Genomic DNA, 20,616 nt, shown 5'->3' with positions numbered 1-20,616 from the left:
CCCCCCCCCCCCCTGCTCACTGGAGCGCTGGGCTGTGGAGGGGCGGAAGCAGCCTGCTCAGGCTCTCAGCGGCTCAATGAGAGGCTGAGCCCTGTGCTGGTCCATGCATGTTGGCGGATCCCTTTATTGTCACGATCTTGTCCAAGCCTGGACCGGCTCTATGATGTCAGCCAACAGCGGGCTTCAGCCCACTGTCTCCTGTCTACTGAAAATGAGTCACAGGAGACGAACCGCAAGCCTTCTCCTTTAAGGGCTCTGGAGCAAGCTGTTTATATGCCGTTGTCATGATGCTTTGTGTCGCAACAGCTGCAAATTTAACTCAACATACAGAGTTGAACCTCCTTTCAGACTTAGCCTATAAACTCAACGGGGCTGTGCCACAAACAAATCAAATGCTTGGTTAATGGTTGCAGTGCATTAGTCCAGCCCTCAAAATTTCCACTCGCCTGCTAGCATTTTGCGGATTTTGAGGGCTGGCGAGTGTGGGCTGCCTGGGACCAGGGGGGGGGGGGGCGAGCAAGGAGTGAATTTAGGGGAAGAGCGGAGAGTCGCCGCTGCCTGGCTCTCCTCTCTCTTACCCAGCACAGGTAGACTGCACTGGGGACACAGGGCTGCACTGGGGACACAGGGCTGCACTTGGGACACAGGGCTCCACATGGCACATGGTTATTTTTATAACTTAATTCTGCATAAAATATTGTCATTTCATGGGATAATTTGAGGGTGTGTCTAGGGGCGGTACATGGTGGGGGTTGGGTGGGGCAACTGGTGGCGAGTAACCCTTGAGGCCTGGCTAGTAGCTCAGGACTTGAAATATTGAGCCCTGCATTAGTCCCATTATAAGCTTCTGTTTGGCAGAAAAGCAAACAAACACAGAAACAAAGGCATTCAGGAGGCAGCAGGAACACCTGACAGCGGCTGCTTAGTCACGGTCTGAAAAGCGATCCACCGTGTACTTTTCAGAGCTTAGGCGCTAGTGTGAACCAAGCCTTACAATTCCTCTATGCCAGGCATGAAAGTTGGATTCGTAGTTTTGATTCAGGTAATATATCAAAAACTGGAGAAACAAGAGGGAATGTACTAAATGCTGCTTACAAAGTTATCGTATTTATCGGGGTATTGCGCGCTCCGGCGTATAGCGCGCACCCCTAATGTTGACCCTAAAATCCTGTAAAAAAAACATTTTCCATAGGCGCCCTTGGTGGTGTCCTCCCGGCTTCTCCCGCGCTGTCTCTGTGTCGAGTCCCCGCTTCCCGCGCTCAGTTTGAAGCCTCCGCCGACATATACCGAGCGCAGTACACTCGGGTATATTCGGCCACGCTCGGCTTCTCACGTATTAACCTCACAGAGAGTGACTACGAGCGAAGCCGAGCCTGGTCGAATGTACCCGAGTGTACTGCGCTCGGTATATGTCGGTGCAGGCATTCAAACTAAGCGTGGGAAGCGGGTATCGGCGTATATCGTGCACCCACGATTTTGCCCTGATTTTCAGGGCAAAAAAGTGCGCGGTATACGCCGATAAATACGGTAATTCTTTTTTTTACCTGAGTTACCTGTTACCTTTTTTATAACTGAGTTACCTGTACTAAGAGTTTTAGAATGTGTAATTACCTAATGTCCCACTATTTCAGATGTCCTCCAGAGTTTTCTTCGGTGAACCTGGGCCATGGTTTAATCAAATGAATATGGATGGGGACAAGACCACTGTTTTTCACGATGTGGACGGCTCAGTTTCAGAATATCCAGGGGCATTTTTGGTGAAGGATGATAACTGGATGTTGAGAAATCCTGCCTGCTTGGATGTACCAGACTGGAAGGGAGCCATCTGCAGTGGAAATTATGCACAGGTAGGTACCGCTAGCATTAGCCACATTAATTAAATGATAATGATAATTGGTGAATGAATTAAACCATGCAACCAGTCATAATCCATTTGTTCTGGAATGCTTCAAATCTAATAAAAACCTGCTAATAAAAATAAAAATCTAATAAAAAATGCTTTAAATCTAATAAGGAAAATCCCAAGAAATACAGTATTTAATAGGATGTACTCATACATTTGTATGGAATGCAGTACATGTATTGGAGAGAACTGGACAGTAGACCAATAGACAGTTTAAAGATCTAACAAGCTTGATAAATTGTTTGATGTTGTTTGATAACGTCTACAACCACCACAGGGGCTTTCATGTTTTACTAAACAGTTACTCAGAGAAATAGTAATTATGAACCATTATAAGCTGTAAACAGGGCTGCTGTCAGAAATCATGGGGTCCCATACAGCCTAGCTGAAATGTTATTTGAGAGTCCTGTCAGGGGGGCTTTGGTGAAATATCAGGGTCTAAACAGACACGCAACGTCTAACTTTTTAGACAGAAAAAAAGATTGAGGACACAGATTCCTCAGTCCTTTCTCTGCAGCCTCAGAGTCTAAACAGACACCCAATATCTAACTTTAGAGGCAGAGAAAAAGACTGAGGACACAGATTCCTCAGTCCTTTCTCTGCAGCCTCAGAGTCTAAACAGACACCCAATGTCTCACTTTAGAGACAGAGAAAAAGTTTGAGGACACAGATTCCTCGGTCCTTTCTCTGCAGCCTCAGTGTCTAAACCAGGGATGCCCAACCTTTTGAAGAGCAAGGGTCACTTAAGTGACTTGGTAACCGGTCATGGGCCACACTGAGTGGAGTGGGCGTATGACAGGTCTTGGTCCACTCTGCATATAGAGAGCAGACACAGCCCATGCTACTCTATGGGCCCTTTGATCCAATCCACACAGACGGAAGGGGATGGATCCTCTTATGTTTTTTTTTTAGCGGATCGGAATTGAGTTAGGCGCTGCACCTGCTGATCAGTTTGAAAGCAGCCCAGTAACCACTAAAGAACAGATATGCCCATATTTGGTATCACTCCGCCTGTGACAGGAGTCGGTTCTATACAGGAAGCATTGGCTTATGTGGCTCTGCTCCGCAGTTGCTTGCTTTCTCTATCGCCGACTTCATTCACAACACTGATACTCTGGGATGACGGATCGGCGATATGTGATCTAGGCTTTCCAACCAGCCATCCCAGAGCAGAAGGTCGTGGGCCACATCAGAGGGCTCTACGGGCTACATGTGGCCCCCGGGCCACTGGTTGGGCACCCCTGGTCTAAACAGACACCCAATGTCTCATTTTAGAGACAGAGAAAAAGACTGAGGACACAGCTTCCTCAATCCTTTCCCTGCAGCCTTAGATACAGAGTAACTGAACAGGAAGCGCTCTGTACAGAGCCTCCCTGTTTGTTCACAAACTGAAGCATTGTAAACAAGGAAGTCCACAGGGGGATCGGTTCCAGTGATTGCTACTACTCCTGCTGCCTGGGCCCTTCATTGAACTTATGTGACCAGGGCCCCGTACAGGAGGGCTGGTGCTATGCACTTATCAGCAGCCCTGGCTGTAAACACACAGTGAGAAATGGTCACAGCCAGGTCACAATATATTGGGATTGAGTCCATTTGAGTCACTTATTATTTATGATATTATAGCAGTTTACACTGCTTTGTATTACTTGTCCCAAGGTATGAACTGTTAATAATGTTTCACTCCTTGCAGATTTACATCCAGGCTCGAAGACCAGCTGATGCTGGAATGACTATCATTAAAGATGAGTATCCCGATAATCCATTATACTTAGAAGGAGCTTTGGGGAAAAGTAATCACTATCAACAATACCAGCCAGTAATCACCTTGCAAAAAGGTTACACCGTGCACTGGGATAAGACCGCCCCCGAGGAGCTGACTGTTTGGCTTATTAACTTCCAAAGGTAGGTTATGCTTTTGTATTAAAATGAGGTGGTCTTAGAAGCTCATTATCTAAAATGGGCCCAGAGGGCTATTTAAGATAGCATCTGTTCAACAGACCCATTTGGAAAAGTAGGACAAACAGAATTCGTGATAACATGCCTTCATTAAAGTAGCACAAAACCATTCCCCTCTGTGCTGTTATGGCTACTTCTCTAATATAATGTTCTCTTGAGACTGTCAGACTTGATACAGACTTCTTTTGCCAACAGACCATTAATCACTGTTTAATGTTTCTACATTGCAAATAATACAAGAAATAAAACTTGAAAGATAAAACATCTAACCCGAAATGCTCTTTGTGGTGTTATTATTTGTATTCCCGGCACTAGAAAATGATTTCCTTGGGTTAATTGAAATGTTTTCGCTAGAACTCCTTGCAATGTGCTTTGAGCCAGGAAAAAATAGCCATCTCAGAATGTAATATTTTTCTTGGCCACTTGATTTCTTTGGAAATTTGATGTCAAGTTCCTATTACTTGTGGTAACACATGATTCTCCTATTTTAGGAACGACTGGATTCAAGTAGGATTTTGTTATCCTAAAGGGACAACATTTTCCATCCTCTCAGACATTCACAATCGGCTTACGAAGCAAACGAACAAGACGGGAACCTTTGTACGAACCTTCCAAATGGACAAAGTGCACCAAGGTTACCCCAGGAGGGGATATTATTACTGGGACGAGGAAGCCGGGTATGTGGTCTTACACAATATGGACAAACAATGCTAAAGCAACAGTAAAGTCAAGTCTAATGTGGTGTTTCCAAATGTGAGCAAATACAGAAAACCACAAACTTTTGTTAAACTTTTCCTCCGTCTACTCTTCATCAGAATGTAGACAACTTTGTTCAAGACAGAATATAAAAATATAAATAAAGTTTAAAGTTTTGGGGGTGGCCCTTAATACCCTAATTATTCTTGGAGGGGGCCATAGGTGTGCGCAGCCTTTTGCATTAGGGTGTGCACCCCAAAGTTCAAACACACATGCACAGTGGAGCAGTATTTTTTTTTGTTATTTTTTACAATTTTTTTTAAATATTTTTGCCATAAAAAAAATTATGAACAAATTTTTTTTAAAAACATTGTAAAAAAATAATGAAATAAAATCAAAAAATATATATATATATTTTTACAATGTGTTAGGAGCCCCATTGAAGGGCATTGGTGAAATAGCAGAGACAGGAACTGAGGACAGAGATTTCCCAGTCCCTTTCTTTGTAGCCTCAGCTGCCATGGGGGTTAAGCAGGGGGAATCTGCATTGCACAGGGTGATTAGGGTGTGCCTAGGCACACCTGGCACACCCTGTGCACACGCCTATGGAGGGGGCTTTGCTTCATGATGATCCACTAAGTCCCCATTCACATCTAGGCGTTTTGTCGCCTGTAGTGCGACGCCGCTGCCGCCAGAGGGATGAAAAGACATTGCCCTCTATGGAGATGGTTCACATCTCCACGCCTGCCGCCTGCCGCCTGTCGCCTGTCGCCTGAAAAAAGGTCCCGGACCTTTTTTTCAGGCGGGTTTCGGCGTTCGGGAACCATCTCCATAGAGGGGCACATCTAGGGGCACATCTAGGCGGACAATCGCGGCGTTTTGTCGCCGCAAATCGCGGTACAAAACGCTGCTATTTGCCGCCGCAATTCGCGGGACAAAACGCCGCGAATTTGTCTGCCTAGATGTGAATGGAGCCTTAGAATTATTATATTTTCTTTTCCAATATTTTTTATTGTTTTGGTTTACCAAACAAAATGAAATAAAGACATACTCCAATGAAGGCTACAAGTCCAAAAGAAAAGAAAACTGATTTAGGTTAGAGAAACACAGTACCTTTTGTGAAGTTTCATTTGAAATATTCAGTTATGTGAAAAGAAAATACCTGTTTACTTATTTTAGTTCTACATGATTGGATAATTGAATTGACCATCCACACAATTTTTACTGTAAACATTCTCAGATTCTTTAGTAAATTAGCCTCAATGCTTAAAGAGGCATTAAACCCTGATGGGTTTTACTTCCTCTTTATTCCCCTGCAAAATAAAAGCCTAATGAGCTAGTATACGTTGCATACTAGCCCATTATGTTTCACTTACCTGAAAACGAAGCACGCAATGTCCCCAATGTCCCCGCTGGTGGGCGCGTCCATCTTCACCTCTCTTCCTTCTGGGGGTCGTGGGCTCTGTGACTGGCTGAAGTTGCATGATGTCACTCCTGCACGCTGATGGTCAGGGCACGGGCCTTATAGAAAGGGCACGATCATGCCCTTTCTTTAGTGCGCATGCACCGATTACGTCGGTGCAATCGTATATGGTAAATATCTCCTAAACCATGCAGTGTTAGGAGATATTTCCAGTACCTACAGGTAAGCCTTATTATAGGTTTATCTGTAGCTAAAAGTGTGTGATTATAACCACTTCAATGCCCTGTACACACGTACGGGTTTCCCGGCGGACTTTTTACCGCCGGGAAAACCGAGAACCGGCTCGGCAGGAAAACTGCCATGAGAGCTTTGGCCGTGTGTATGCTCCACTGCAGTGTTTCCCATAGGAAAACTGCCGGGAAAAAGACCGGCGGGAATCGCGGCAGCAAAAAAGAGAACATGTTCTAATTTTTCCCGGCGGTATTCCTGTCGAGAAAACTGCCATGGAGCATACACACGGCCAGTTTTCCCGGCCAAAAACTATCATGGCAGTTTTTCCCGATGGGAAAACTGGTCGTGTGTACGAGGCATTATCCTGCCATACACTAGTAGATTTTTGAATGGATGTTCGTGGCAAAAATTTGTACTAACATTAGTACACAAATTCCCAGTACATTCAAATACTTGACGAATGTTTTTCAAAAGTACTCTTGATTGCTTTTATTTTTATTCAATTTTGGAACAAGTGTCAGCTGCAGCTTTTGAGTATTTTTTTTTCTGCTTCTAGAAGCAAATAGTGTTATTCATTCAAAGGCAAATCCATTGTGCACTGCAAGTGCACTTGGAAGTGCAGTCGCTGTAAACCTGAGGGGGACATGCAAGGAAAATAAAAAACAGCATTTTAGCTTGCACGTGATTGGATGATAGGAATCAGCAGAGCTTCCTCTCATTTAAGATCTTCCTCCTCAGATTTACAGCAAATGCACTTCCAAGTGCACTTGCAGTGCACAGTGGATTTGCCTTAGTAAATCAACCCCACATTTGCTTTTAGTCTTTCTTGGGAAAGTATGTGGCATGGTCACAATGCAGGAGAACAACTGGAAGACAAGCAGAGTCTTGTCAATGTATAATGGGAAGTACCTGAACAAGGGCCTTTATGGCAGGCTCACCACAAATTGTTTTAAAGCCCAAGTTCAGCAAAAAATAATAATAATAATAATAATAATCAGCACAAGGGAAATTATTTACCTTTACTTGGTTGTTTCTGTGCTGCTGATTGATGAAATCTTCCTCCTCCTATGCCCTCACCCATCCCCCGTCACTTTTATATATTATTATGGTGGTGGGGGGTTTAGGCATTGCTTTGGAGCAGGAAGTTTTAATCTAAAGGAGCACAGGTCCCTTGTGCTATTTTTTTTAGCTACACTTAGGCTTTAATGAAAGCTACAAATTTCACAATATTGAAATTATTTTAACATGATAAAACGTATATAATTTAGTTATTAGGTGTATATATACTTTAACCACTTCCCATCCGCCCCAATGTCATATGACTTTGCAGACTTTGAGTGGGATATATAAATGATGTCTGCAGTTACAGACATCATTTAGATATCTTCTATATTCTATATATTCCTTTACAGCCAGCGATTCCCTTCACCGTAAGAACAATCATATTGGCTGTTGAGCCGCTTGATCGTTCTTATGCTTCTACCGGCTCACCCGTGTGATCGGCATACCAGAGAGGGAATCGAATGGCGCTTGATGTTGAACATAGAGATTTCCAGCGGGCCAGATGGTCCCTGAAGTCTCTATGATCGTTCAGAGGCCGGGCACGATGTTATGACATCACGCCCAGCCTCTGCATTTGAAAAATGGTGCTGCCTCGGCTGGGAAGCTGAGATCGTTCTTTTTTTTATTTTTAGGCTTTCCAGCCTAGGGGAGATCTGGGGACTTATAGATCCCAGCTCTCGCTGTAAAGAGGTCCTGTCATGCCCTATTCCTATTACAAGGGATGTTTACTTTCCTTGTAATAGGAATAAAAGTGATACAAAAAAGTAAAAATAAAGTATCAAAATATAAAAATAAAAGTAAAATAAACAATAAAAAATAAAAAAAAATTTAAAGTGCCCCCAGTCCCCGTGTGCTTGCTCGCAGAAGCGACCGCTTATGTAGGTTGCGCCCACATATGTAAACGGCGTTCAAACCACACATGTGAGGTATCGTCACGAATGTTAGAGCAAGAGCAATAATTCTAGCGCAAGATCTCCTCTGTAACTGTAAACAGGTAATCTGTAAAAAAAAAAAAAAATGGGGGTTTTGAGTAATTTTCTAGCAAAAAAATTATGACTTTTACACACAGTAGAGAAGTTTCAAAATTGGCCCGTTAAGCAAATAGTTAAGAGAAAAAACTGACTACAGTAAAACCTTGGTTTGTGAGCATAATTTGTTCCAGAAACATGCTTGTAATCCAAAGCACTTGTATATCAAAGCATTTTTTTACAGGGTATAAAAGAGAAGAAAGGCACCTCTAAAGCCTCGTACACACGATAGGTTAACCAGAGGACAACGGTCTGAAGGACCATTGTCATAGGTTAACCGATGAAGCTGACTGATGGTCCGTCATGCCTACACACCATAGGTTATATAACCGATTGTGTCAGAACGCGGTGACGTAAAACACAACGACGTGCTGAAAAAAACGAAGTTCAATGCTTCCAAGACTTGATTCTGAGCATGCGTGGATTTTTAACTGATGGTTGTGCCTACTAACGATCGGTTTTGACCTATCGGTTAGGAATCCATAGGTTAATTTTAAAGCAAGTTGGCTTTTTTTAACCTATGGTTAAATAACCTATGGGGCCCACACACGATCGGTTTTGACCCATGAAAACGGTCCTTCAGACCGTTGTTCTCTGGTGAACCTATCGTGTGTACGAGGCCTAAGGGTAGCAATAAGTTGCTAAATGTTGTACCTTCATTAAATGTAACCATATTGCTACACTTGGAGGCTCCTCTCTTCTCTTTTATACTCAGTTGTGACATGACGCTACTCTTATATCAAGACATCGCTTGTATATCAAGGCAACATTTATTAAAACATTTTGCTTGTCTTGCAAAACTTTCTCAAACAAAGTTACTCTCAAACCAAGGTTATACTGTATAAATATATAGCAGTGTTACCAAAATACACATACCTGTAAGGCCCCGTACACACGATAGAATCCATCCGCAGATAAATCCCAGCAAATGGGTTTCTGCGGATAGATCCTATGGTGTGTACACGCCAGCGGATCTGTTTCCGCGGAGAAATCTCCTCTGGGATGGATTCCAGCAGATCGGATATTTGCTGAGATGCACAACAAATCCATCTGCTGGAATCCATTCCACCGGATGGATCCGCTCGTCTGTACAGACTTACCGGATCCATCCGTCCAAAGGGATTCCCCGCACGCGTCGTAATGATTTGACGCATGCGTGGAATTCCTTATATGACAGCGTCGCGCCCGTCGCCGCGTCATAATCGCGGCGACGGCGCGACACGTCATCGCCAGAGGATTTCCGCGCGGATTTCAATGCGATGGTGTGTACACTCCATCGCATCGAAATCTGCGGAAATCTTTGAGAGGATTTATCCGTGGAAACGGTCCGCTGGACCGTATCCGCGGATAAATTCTCTCGTGTGTATGGGGCCTAAGAAAGAATTAGTACTTTTAAAAAAAATGAAACAAATGAGCACAGTAATGCCAAGGCATTTATTATTTTAAATTTTAGAGCAAGCTAGTGTAACTCAATATCATGTATATATGCCTTTGGTTCAAGTGCCTCATGTTCTAAACTCACATTTTTTTTTTTTTGTAGGCTGCTGTTCATAATGCTGAAAGGCCAGAATGAAAAGGAGAAATTAGCATTCTGCTCAGTGAAAGGCTGCGAAAGAGTGAAGATAAAAGCCGATATTCCCAAAGGCTCCGGTGTCAGTGACTGCCAGGCTTCGGCCTACCCCAAATATTCCCAAATACCCATAGTGGATGTACCGCTGCCAAAGAAGCTGCATGGGAATGATTTGGTAAATGACCCTGTTAAGTTTTATGAGAGGAGGGGTGCGGCCTCTATTTTGTGGCGATACTGTCTTAGGAATTTAGGGAAATCATAAAAGTTAAACTTTGTGTGCACAGAAAGTTTTTTTCAATGTTTTAAACTTTTTTTTTTTTTTATATATATATGAACATTCATATGGCCTAGACACAAACGAATACACATATAACAACTATCTAATATTTGCTTTTCATTATAAATTATTAATAATTATGACTAGCCAAGGCAGGGTTTTCTTTTCCACAAGCCACATGGAAAGTAGTAAATAATAAGAAATATTTGTTACCAAATTTCTTTTTTTAAATCAGGAAAATACTTTGTTGAAAAGTAAAATAACACATAAGTGCATCTGATTCATACAGAATTTTGTATATATATATGAACATTCATATGGCCTAGACACAAACGAATACACATATTACAACTATCTAATATTTGCTTTTCATTATAAATTATTAATAATTATGACTAGCCAAGGGAAGGTTTTCTTTTCCACAAGCCACATGGAAAGTAGTAAATAATAAGAAATATTTGTTACAAAATTTCCTTTTTTAAATCAGGAAAATACTTTGTTGAAAAATAAAATAACAATTAAGTGCATCTGATTCATACAGAATTTCGACATTGGCCTGTTACCAAATTTTGTCAGGACTTGAATTTCATTTGCTGTGCTTGCCAGTATAGCTTACCATATATTTTCTGTATTTTGTACATTTAGGAGGAGACTTGAGCCCAAACAAGTTTTTTATTGAGTCCCCAATGTCCCTATTGTCACTAGGACAGAATATGATAGGACATTTCTCCATCCAGGCCTTCAGGGAGCAGTAAAACCAGACAGAGGGCTTACCCTTCCAAATGAAAAATTAAAAAAGAAAAACAATTTATGAGTTATACGCTAATTGTTAAAGGAGAAGTACAGCCAAAGCTTGTTTGGCTGTACTTCGTCTGTGGATCACAGGAGTTCAATGCATTCTGCACCCTGTGACCTGTTTTCAGAGCTGGTACAGGTTCGGGCAAGATCGTGACCATATGTTCAGGATCCGCCCACATGCCTGGACTTGCACCGGGCTCAGGCTCCAAGCGAGTCGCTGGTAGCCTAAGCCGGAAGATTCCGTCCCCTCCACTCCCCGGGGGGGGGGGGGGCGACAACAGAGAGTTGGTGACTGACAGTCACCAGTTCTCTGCTCGAAGAGCTGTGAGAACCGAGCGATCAGCGGCATTTGATCGCTCAGTTCTCAGTCTTAGAGCTGGCAGGCGACAGATGCAGAATAGGACCTAGGTAGGTATGATTATAAAAAAAAAAAAAGTTCCCATACTTCTCTTTTTAATAAATTTAAAATGTGACCATTACAGCAAGAATTACATATTGCATAACTAACATTTTTAAAGTTATCACAGTATAGAATTATTATTATGGATGTCCATATGTCTATATAAAGGAAAGTAACAATAGTTTAGTTTGCACTTTTTAAATATAATTACTTATTAAATGCTCTAAGGTTTATTTTAACAATTATGTTAATTTTACCAATGAAAAATCTAAATGTCACAAATCTTTTTTTTCTCTTTATGATAAATCTGAAATAGGGACTTTCTGAGGTCTAATATAAGATCCTTTGAATGTACCATTCAGTGCCTTGTGCTTTTTTTTTAAACTGGTTAAAATCTCACCTTAAAGCAAACTTTAGGTTCAAACAAAGTTCTAGAGAAAAAAAAAAGACATGTGAAGGAAGAAAAATTGCTGCTTTATTCTGCAAAAAAATTCAGTGCACACCTGGTAAATAAGGGGGTAGAGTGAAGTTGATTGAGTGTTGAATCTCATGGGCCTGGGAGTCATGGCCTGATAATTCCCATCTTATGTTCAGTATTAGTATTTACATTGATATTTTTATTCAAGTTCCAGCTGAAAATGTATTTTTCTTCTTTTCAGAAGACAAAGGATCACTTACTGGAGCTCAAAGTAGAGTCTTACAACACCAGATACTTCCATCTGAAGGATGACTTTGCATACATAGAGGTAAGAACCTGCTGCATTTACACTTTTACTATATACTAATGTCAAAAGGTCCATACGCACGATCAGACTTTTTAACAACAAATGTCCGACGGACCTGTTTTAGCGGACAATTTGAACGTGTGTACGCTCCATCGGACAAACTTTTTTACTTTTTCATCGAACAAATGTTCGCTGTGAGAACAGACAAACTTTCCGGCAACAAATGTCCTACGTCGGCTTGTCCGATCGTGTGTACACAAGTCCAAAGTACAAACAAGCATGCTCAGAACCAATGCTAAAGATCAGACAACAATAGCAGAAGTTGCCCAAATGGTGGCGGTAAAGAGCAGAAAAACCACATAGTATGTCTATTACGGAACTACTTTCGTGTTTGTTGGCTGAAAAAGTCCTATCGTGTGTATGCATACCAAGTTCACGGGCAACGCCCATTCAGAGCGAATTCTACGGAAAAGTCAGTTGGAAGTCCGATCGTGTGTATGATGCTTTAGTAACACTGGCACTTGTGTTCCCTGCTCTCACATTTGAATATATTTACACAGCAGATTTAGACATTCACAATGGTCTGTCAGATTTAGCTATGCATGAAAAAAGATTAGCTAAAAATAATAATGTTGCATTAGTGAAAAATGACAATAGACCCAAATTACAGTGGATATACATTTCTGTTGGAGTTTTTGCACCCTTTGGTACTCATGAAGATGACAACAACTTGGCAGTTAGGGTTTCCCCCATAAAATGTAAAGCTGGTCATAGTCAAGTAGAGTTTAGTTCAAAATGTTTTGTTTTAAGAGCGATCATTCCATTTTCTATTAATTAGTTGGGTCAAATTGACATTAGTTTTCAACTGCAATGTCAAGAAAATTCAACCCAGTGGTAGTACTATATAAAAAAAACAGGTAATGAGCCAGTTGATAAAAGCAAACTTAATATATTGTCACCCAGTGTGGTTGGTAACTAGGCAAGCATGAAAATGGATTAGCAATGGTAATAACACAGTTTAGCATGCATGGGGATTAAGAATAAGGACTTATGCCGCGTACACACCATCACTTTATGTGATGAAAAAAAAACGACGTTTTGAAAAACGTCAATTAAAATGACTGTATGTGGGGGGAAATGTTGTTTTATGTCTTGTGAAAAAGGACAAAAAAAAATTGAAGCATGCTTCAATTTTTTGTGTCATTTTTCAAAACGTTGTTTTTTGTGTCAATTAAAATGATAGTGTGTGGGCAAAACGACGTTTAAAACAACGTTTTTAAACCCGCACATGCTCAGAAGCAAGTAATGAAGCTAGCTTCAATGGAAAAGAGTGCTGAACATAACCGCGCTTTGCAAGAGCATTTTGAAAAAACGATGGTGTGTAGGCAACGTCGTTTTTGAAAATTAAGTTTCAAAAACTTTGTTTTATTTCATGATTTAAAACGTCGTTTTTTTTCATCACATAAAGTGATGGTGTGTACGCAGCATAAGATAATACTTGGCAACCAGATAAGCATAAACTGATGCAAGGTCACCTAAAGTGCAGCAGTGGGCCGTAATAAAGCTTAGAGGATGTAAACCCAATTCATAAAATTGAAGCTGGGCACATATACCTGTAGTGGTTTGTTATCTCCCTTCAAAGAACTAAATCCCATAGCTGTCTCTTGCTCCTTAGCTCTGTTATAAGCCTGATAAATTCTCACACATTCTCATAGATGGGAGATAGAAGTGTGTGTCGGGAGAGGTTGCTATAAATCATGGGTCTTCAAACTATGGCCCTCCAGTTGTTCAGGAACTACCATCCCCATCATGCCTTGTCAGGTCTGTGAATGTCAGTGTGTTACAATGCCTCATGGGATGTGTAGTTATGCAACAGCTGGAGGGCCGTAGTTTGAGGATCCCTGCTATAAATAGATGAGCAGTCCCCTTGCCATCTAAGAGCAGACCTATGTACATTCCTTCCCTATGAGAAGAGGGGGTGTGTGCCTTTCCTCCAATCAGCTGTCTTGGCTGTATGCTCCGGCTTCATTGCAGTGCTAACCAGGGAGAGAAAAACTTTAACACAATCTGCACTTTCTAAAGGATATATACAGTTAAAGACAGCAGATATATATGTAAAACTTGTTTAGGGAGATTTGTTTAATCTCTGTGTATCATCTGAGGCTGTTCACTTTACTGGGTATATGTGAGGGTTTACATCCACTTTAATTTACCAAAAACAGGAACTATACTGTCAAAATGCATGGATGGTGACTGTGCCAGGCCTAGACCAACTGGATGTGCAGAAATTAAAGAAAGGGGTGAAGGGGACAAGTGAACTTGCAGGATAGTTTTCCGAGAGGGGCAGTCCTTTATATTGTTGTTCTGCCGGCTATCGTTGGGGCCCTTTAAGAAGCGATGGTGTACTCAACGCCAGTTTTAATAAAGCATGCAGTACAGGTGCAATAAAGATGTAATATAAGTGCGGTGTACTTAATGTCCTGCCTCTGGTAACTCAGTCCCTGTTTGCAGTATAAACAATGGGCAGTGAGCCCTCTCACCAGTCCCTGTGGTGTGGCTGTGAACTCTCTTGACAGAAGGGGGTCCCAGCAGTCTCTCCACAGAATGACTCCAGTGAGCAGTGGTAGGAAGTAGAGGGTGAGAGGATATTTAATTCTTCCAGCGGCAGTGGTGCAGATGCAATTGCTGCAGGCTGTACTGCACTGCCCCAGTTATTACCATTCCCAGGTCTCAGGTGCAGTCTTTTTCAGCAGTGTGGCCAGTATGCTGCAGGAGTGCTCTAAAAATATCACTAGGTACCAAGAGGAATACGTTCTTAGAGCAGTCTGTAAAAAAAATATTCCACCACTCCAAAGTGCACTTGAAATTGCACTGAAAATGCACTTTTAAATGCAGTCGCTGTAGATCCGAGGGGGACATGCAAGGAAGATAAAAAACAGAATTTAAGCTTGCACATGATTGGATGATAAAATCAGCAGAGCTTCCCCTCACTTCAGATCTACCCCTCAGATTGATAGCAACTGCACTTCCAAGTTCACTTTCAGTGCAATTTCAAGTGGGGTTTGCCTTTCGTAAATAACCCCCATTGTCTCCTCCATGTTTCTGTAGTCAAGCACTTGGCTACATATGGTTTATCCAATGTGATCATAATGTGACTCAGGGTAGTAATGTTTCTGGTCTATGACCGTATGCTTGGACAGGGTCAGGTCTCTTGCAGTCTTTGTATTTGGCTTTTGTATTAGAATTTACCTTGCCGTATATAATAATAATAGAGTGATGTCAGTTTATTTCATCTACTACCACTAAAACATCAATATTATTTACATTTCAATATTTTTTATTAACAGGTGGATAACAAAAAGTATTTCATGCCAGAAGATGGAATACAAGTAGTTGTGATTGATGGATATCAGGGGAGAGTTGTGAACAGTACAAGCTTTAAATCGAATGTTCTCCAAGGAATCCCAGCTCAGCTTGATAACTACGTGACAAACATAAAAGACAAGTGAGTATATAATATCTTAAGCCTGAAGCCTCGTACACACGCTCGGTTTTCTCAGCAAGAACCAGCAAGAAAACTGCTGGCAGAGCAGCATACCGTTTGTGTGTATGGTTTCTTGTCAAGAAAACTGTCGTGAATCTCGACGGGAAAAAAAGAGAACCTGCTCTCTATTTTCTCGTCGAGAGTCTCAATTTTCCCGTTGTGATTCTCGTCGGGCTGGTTTACGATGAGACAAACGTTCGTGTGTATGCTTTTCCGAGTCTTAAAAACCCACGCATGGTCAGAATCAAGTATGAGACGGGAGCGCACCTTCGGTAAAACTAGCGTCCGTAATGGAGACGTAATGGAGATAGCACATTCGTCGCGCTTTAACAGACTGAAAAGCGCAAATCGTCTCTCACCAAACCTTTACTAACACGCGGTAACACGAGATTAGCAAAAGCAGCCCCAAGGGTGGCGCCAGTGGAATCGAACTTCCCCTTTATAGTGCCGTTGTACGTGTTGTACGTCACCACGTTTGAGAACGATGAGATTTTGTTTTGAGAGTGTGTATGCAAGGAAAGCCAGACAAGAATCCCATCGAGAAAAACAACGTTTTTTTTACGACGGGATTCTCGGCCGTGTGTACAAGGCATAAACCTAAAGGGATGAGATCATGAAGTACAGTATTTCCTTTCTAGGCTTTACTGATAAGGATCATTTACATAATATGCAATGTGAATCTAGTTGAATAAGACGTTTATGATTGATTCAGTGGACAATAAACAGTTTTAATGTGCTTTGTTTCAGCTCCATTGTGGTCATTGTATCGAAAGGAAGACTTTATCAGAAAGGACCATGGATCAAGGTGTTAGGAAGACTTGGAGCAGATGCTGATCTAAAACTAAAAGGTGAGAATGGTTCCGCTATTTTAGCATCTTCTTCCAACGGCATGAGATGACATAAAACAGAAAAATATCATTCATCAAAATTTTATAGGAAATTATAAATTAACACTAAGATAAAATAAGAATATTTTTTAAGCAAACTCAAAATAAATACCGTATTTATCGGGGTATTGCGTGCACCCGTGTATAGCGCGCACCCCCAACCTGGAAGGGAAATTTCAGAAAAAAATAAAAACGTACAGTTTGAATGCCCCTCGTCGGTGTCTTGCCCGGCGTCCATCGGCGGCCTTGTCTGGTCCGGCGTCCGTCTGCGGCCTCGGTGGTGTCCTCCCGCGCTGTCTCTGAGTCGAATCCCCGCTTCACGCATAAAGGCTAGGAGGCGCCACAGAGCGTGACCGCGAGCAAAGCCGAGCCTGGCCGAATGTACCCGAGTGTACTGCGCTCGGTATATGTCGGCGGTGCAGTTCAAACTCAGTGCGGGAAGCGGGTATCAGCGTATATCGCGCACCCACGATTTTCCCCATATTTTAAGGGGAAAAAATTGCGCGGTATACGCCGATAAATACGGTAAGTCGTATTCAGATGGATAAATTGACAATCTAAAATTTGTGCTGCAGTCTAGGGAAACAGTTAATGGAGCCAGTTAAAAAAAAACCTGTCTAGATTTCTATTGTCTTCCCCTGCCGACCCGTAAATGGAATAAGCAGTCTCTCTTTTCCTTCTTCACTGTCCTGTATACATCCCTTTGACATAAACATCAATGTTCAGCTGAGCCAGACATTCATGTTTATGGATCACTTGGCTGATGGTATGTACCGTAGTCCTCAAAAACCTATGGATATTTGGATACCAACATACACGATGCAGACAAATGTGTGAGACAGTTGATAAGTATCAGTAAAAAAACATGCAGTTAATAACTGGAACATATTTTGATTTAGCACATGGAAATTCATTCTGACACATCTGGTGCATAGACCATAGATTACATTCATGTGCTCTCTCTACTCTGGACATATCACTAAACATTAATAAACAGAAAAACTAAAATGTAATATATTGTATTTTACCAATCCCTAAATGTGGTGGCTGCATTCATTTTTTGGCGGCATGGTTGGATGTGTGTGGCATGGGAACCAACAAAAACTGAGAGACAGGGATTGGAGGGGTGATGTTAGCAATAGCAAGTATAACTAAATATAACTAAATATCTAGCTGCTGCATTGAAAATATGGAAAGAAGTAGCCTTCTCCAAATTTTAAATAACATTGTTACAAAGGACACCTAAATATAGAATAGGTTGTTATGAAGATGCATAACTAATGAAGGTTTAGAAATAGGTGAATTTATTAAAAAAAAATATTGGAATATACACTATATTGCAAATAGTATTGGGACGCCTGTCTTTACATGCACATGAACTTTAATGGCATCCCATTCTTTGTCTGTAGGGTTCAATATTGAGTTGGCCCACCCTTAGCAGCTATAACAGCTTTAACTCTTCTGGGAAGTCTGTCCACAAGGTTTAGGAGTGTGTCTATGGGAATGTTTGACCATTCTTCCAGAAGCACATTTGTGAGGTCAGGCACTGATGTAGACGAGAAGCCCTGGCTTGCAGCCTCCACTCGAATTCATCCCAAAGGTGTTCTATCAAGTTGAGGACTGTGCAGGCAAGTCAAGTTCCTCCACCCCAAACTCGCTCATCAATGTCTTTATGGACCTTGCTTTCTGCACTGGTGTGAAGTCATGTTGGAAAAGGAAGGGGCCATCCCCAAACTGTTCCCACAAAGTTAGGAGCATGAAATTGTTTAAAATGTCTTGGTATGCGGACACCTTAAGAGTTCCCTTCACTTGAACTAAGGGGCCAAGCCCTGAAAAATGACTCCACACCATAATCCCCCCTCCACCAAATGATTTGGACTAGTGCACAAAGTAAGGCCCATAAAGACATGGATGAGCAAGTTTGGGGTAAAAGAACTTGACTGGCCTTCACAGAGTCCTGACCTCAACCCGATAGAACACCTTAGGGATGAATTAGAGTGGAGACTGCGAGCCGGGCCTTCTAGTTCACATCAGTGACTGACCTCACAAATGCGCTTCTGGAAGAATGGTCAAACATTCCCATAGACACACTCCTAAACCTTGTGGACAGCCTTCCCAGAAGAGTTAAAGCTGTTATAGCTGCAAAGGGTAGACCAACTCAATATTGAACCCTACGGACTAAGACTGGGATGCCATTAAAATTCACGTGCGTGTAAAGGTAAGATCCTAATACTTTTTGTAATATAGTGTAAGTGAATTCATAATATATAGCAAAGGACTCCAAACTGCAGTCCTTTGCTTGCTTTTATCTGGACCTTTTGACACTGATCTTCCCACTGATATGAGGCACTATTCCTCCTACTGACACGAACAATGAGGCACCATTCCTTCCACTGACACCACCAATGGGGCAGTATTTCTCCCACTGATACCAATGATGGGGCACTATTCCTTCCACTGACACCAACAGTTGGGCACTATTCTTCCCACAGACAACAACGAGGCACCATTCCTTTCACTGATATAAACTATTGGGCACTATTCCTCCCACTGACACCAACGGTGGGGCACTATTCCTTCCACTGACACCAACAGTGGGGCACTGTTCCCCCTACTGACACCAACAGTATAGCTCTATTTCTCACACTGACACCAACGATCGATTATAATTCCTCCCACTGATATAAACGATAAGGCACTATTTATTCCACTAATACCAATGATGGGGCATTAATCTTCCCACTGTCTACTATCACTGATGCAAGATCAATTTCTACTCCCACAGACCACAGCCTGGCTCCCCAAAATCTAGAGGACAGTAAACTGGCCCTTTGTTTTGAAAATCTGGAGACCCCTGATATATAGAATTTGAAATGTATTTATTTATTTATTTTTTTCTATTGCAGATAAATTAGCTTTTGTTGGCTATAAAGGACATTTCCGTCCGGTTTGGACCAAAATGGTAACAAATACTGAAGCTGCAAAGATTTATCAGGTTGTCCCCTATCCTGTGGTGGAGAAGATGAAATTATGAAGCTGATAGGACAAGCTTTTATCACTGTTATCACTGCCAGGCCTGGGAGGTCTGGAGGCTCTGAAAAGAGACACCGGAATGCACATTGTTTCCTCCCATTGACCTTACAGACTGTGCTTGTGCTGTACACATTGTACCAGGGTACTGTAGACACAGTGCCCATGGCTTTTATGTGTTTATCATGCCAAGTGCTTGTGTCCTTGGCATTGTGCTGTCTTGGTGGAAAATTTTACCTTGTCCTTAGCACATAGTGTATTGATCCCATTTGGTTTTTGTGTTGGGATCACGGTTCTAATGCATATTTTTCCTAGATGACCTATTTTAACTTACGACTAAAAAAAGTGTTAAATTTGTTACACACTCATGCTAGTGACAGTTGTTTATGTGATCATAGAGTTATTCAGGTTTAGAATGATTGTTTGCATCAAACAGGTTTTCCAAAAATACTCCATTGTGTTAATATAGTATATGTAACACCTGAATCCTCTACTCAAGGAACACAATCTTCTCTCAAAACAATTGTGCGTTAAGGTTTAGATGCCAACTTGGACTGTATCACGATTTGTTCACATACACATGTACAGAGAGCGTGATAGGGATCTCGTATGATGGGACAATTTGTGAAAACTGGGGCCAAATGAGAGAAATTTGCTGCATATAGCAAGCAACAAAATAGTTTTTTTTCTAGCAATGAATGAAGAAAACAAAATTGTAATTTGATGGGTAGTAGAGCTGCACAATTCTGGCCAAAATGAGAATTGCAATTTTTTTGCTTAGAATAAAGACCATGATTCTCGCGGCGTAAAATCTTTCACATTATACAAAAAAAAATTGGGCTAACTTTACTGTTTATTTTTCTTTTTTAACTCATTAAAGTAATTTTTCCCCAAAAAATGCATTTGAAAGGTCGCTGCGCAAATACAGTGCGATAGAAAATATTGCAGTGACCACAATTTTATTCTCTAGGGACTCTACTTTGGGGGTTCTAAGTCATTTTCTAGCAAAAAAAAAAAATTATTTTAAACTTGAAACCAACAAATGTCAGAAAAAGATTTGGGGCCAGATTCTCATACAGCGGCGTA

General features: G+C 41.6%; 1 protein-coding gene across 3 annotated transcripts in view; it reads left to right on the top strand.

The window, feature by feature from the left end:
- LOC120931210 (cell migration inducing hyaluronidase 1) overlaps nucleotides 1–20,277 on the top strand; it is a 226,115-nt gene extending 205,838 nt beyond the window's left edge. For 2 of the 3 annotated variants that reach the window (XM_040342423.1, XM_040342424.1), the window contains 8 exons: nucleotides 1,632–1,847; nucleotides 3,594–3,805; nucleotides 4,351–4,536; nucleotides 9,840–10,044; nucleotides 12,004–12,090; nucleotides 15,417–15,574; nucleotides 16,361–16,461; nucleotides 19,407–20,277. In XM_040342423.1, the coding sequence (XP_040198357.1) occupies nucleotides 1,632–1,847; nucleotides 3,594–3,805; nucleotides 4,351–4,536; nucleotides 9,840–10,044; nucleotides 12,004–12,090; nucleotides 15,417–15,574; nucleotides 16,361–16,461; nucleotides 19,407–19,534 (1,293 nt within the window). In that variant the 3' untranslated portion in view covers nucleotides 19,535–20,277. The remainder of the gene's footprint in view (nucleotides 1–1,631; nucleotides 1,848–3,593; nucleotides 3,806–4,350; nucleotides 4,537–9,839; nucleotides 10,045–12,003; nucleotides 12,091–15,416; nucleotides 15,575–16,360; nucleotides 16,462–19,406) is intronic. The other variant, XM_040342426.1, reaches the window with a different exon arrangement.
- The last annotated feature ends 339 nt before the right edge of the window (nucleotides 20,278–20,616 follow it).

The sequence above is a fragment of the Rana temporaria genome, chromosome 3, assembly GCF_905171775.1.
Source record: "Rana temporaria chromosome 3, aRanTem1.1, whole genome shotgun sequence".
Taxonomy (NCBI): domain Eukaryota; kingdom Metazoa; phylum Chordata; class Amphibia; order Anura; family Ranidae; genus Rana; species Rana temporaria.
This window is presented reverse-complemented; position numbering and strand designations above follow the sequence as displayed.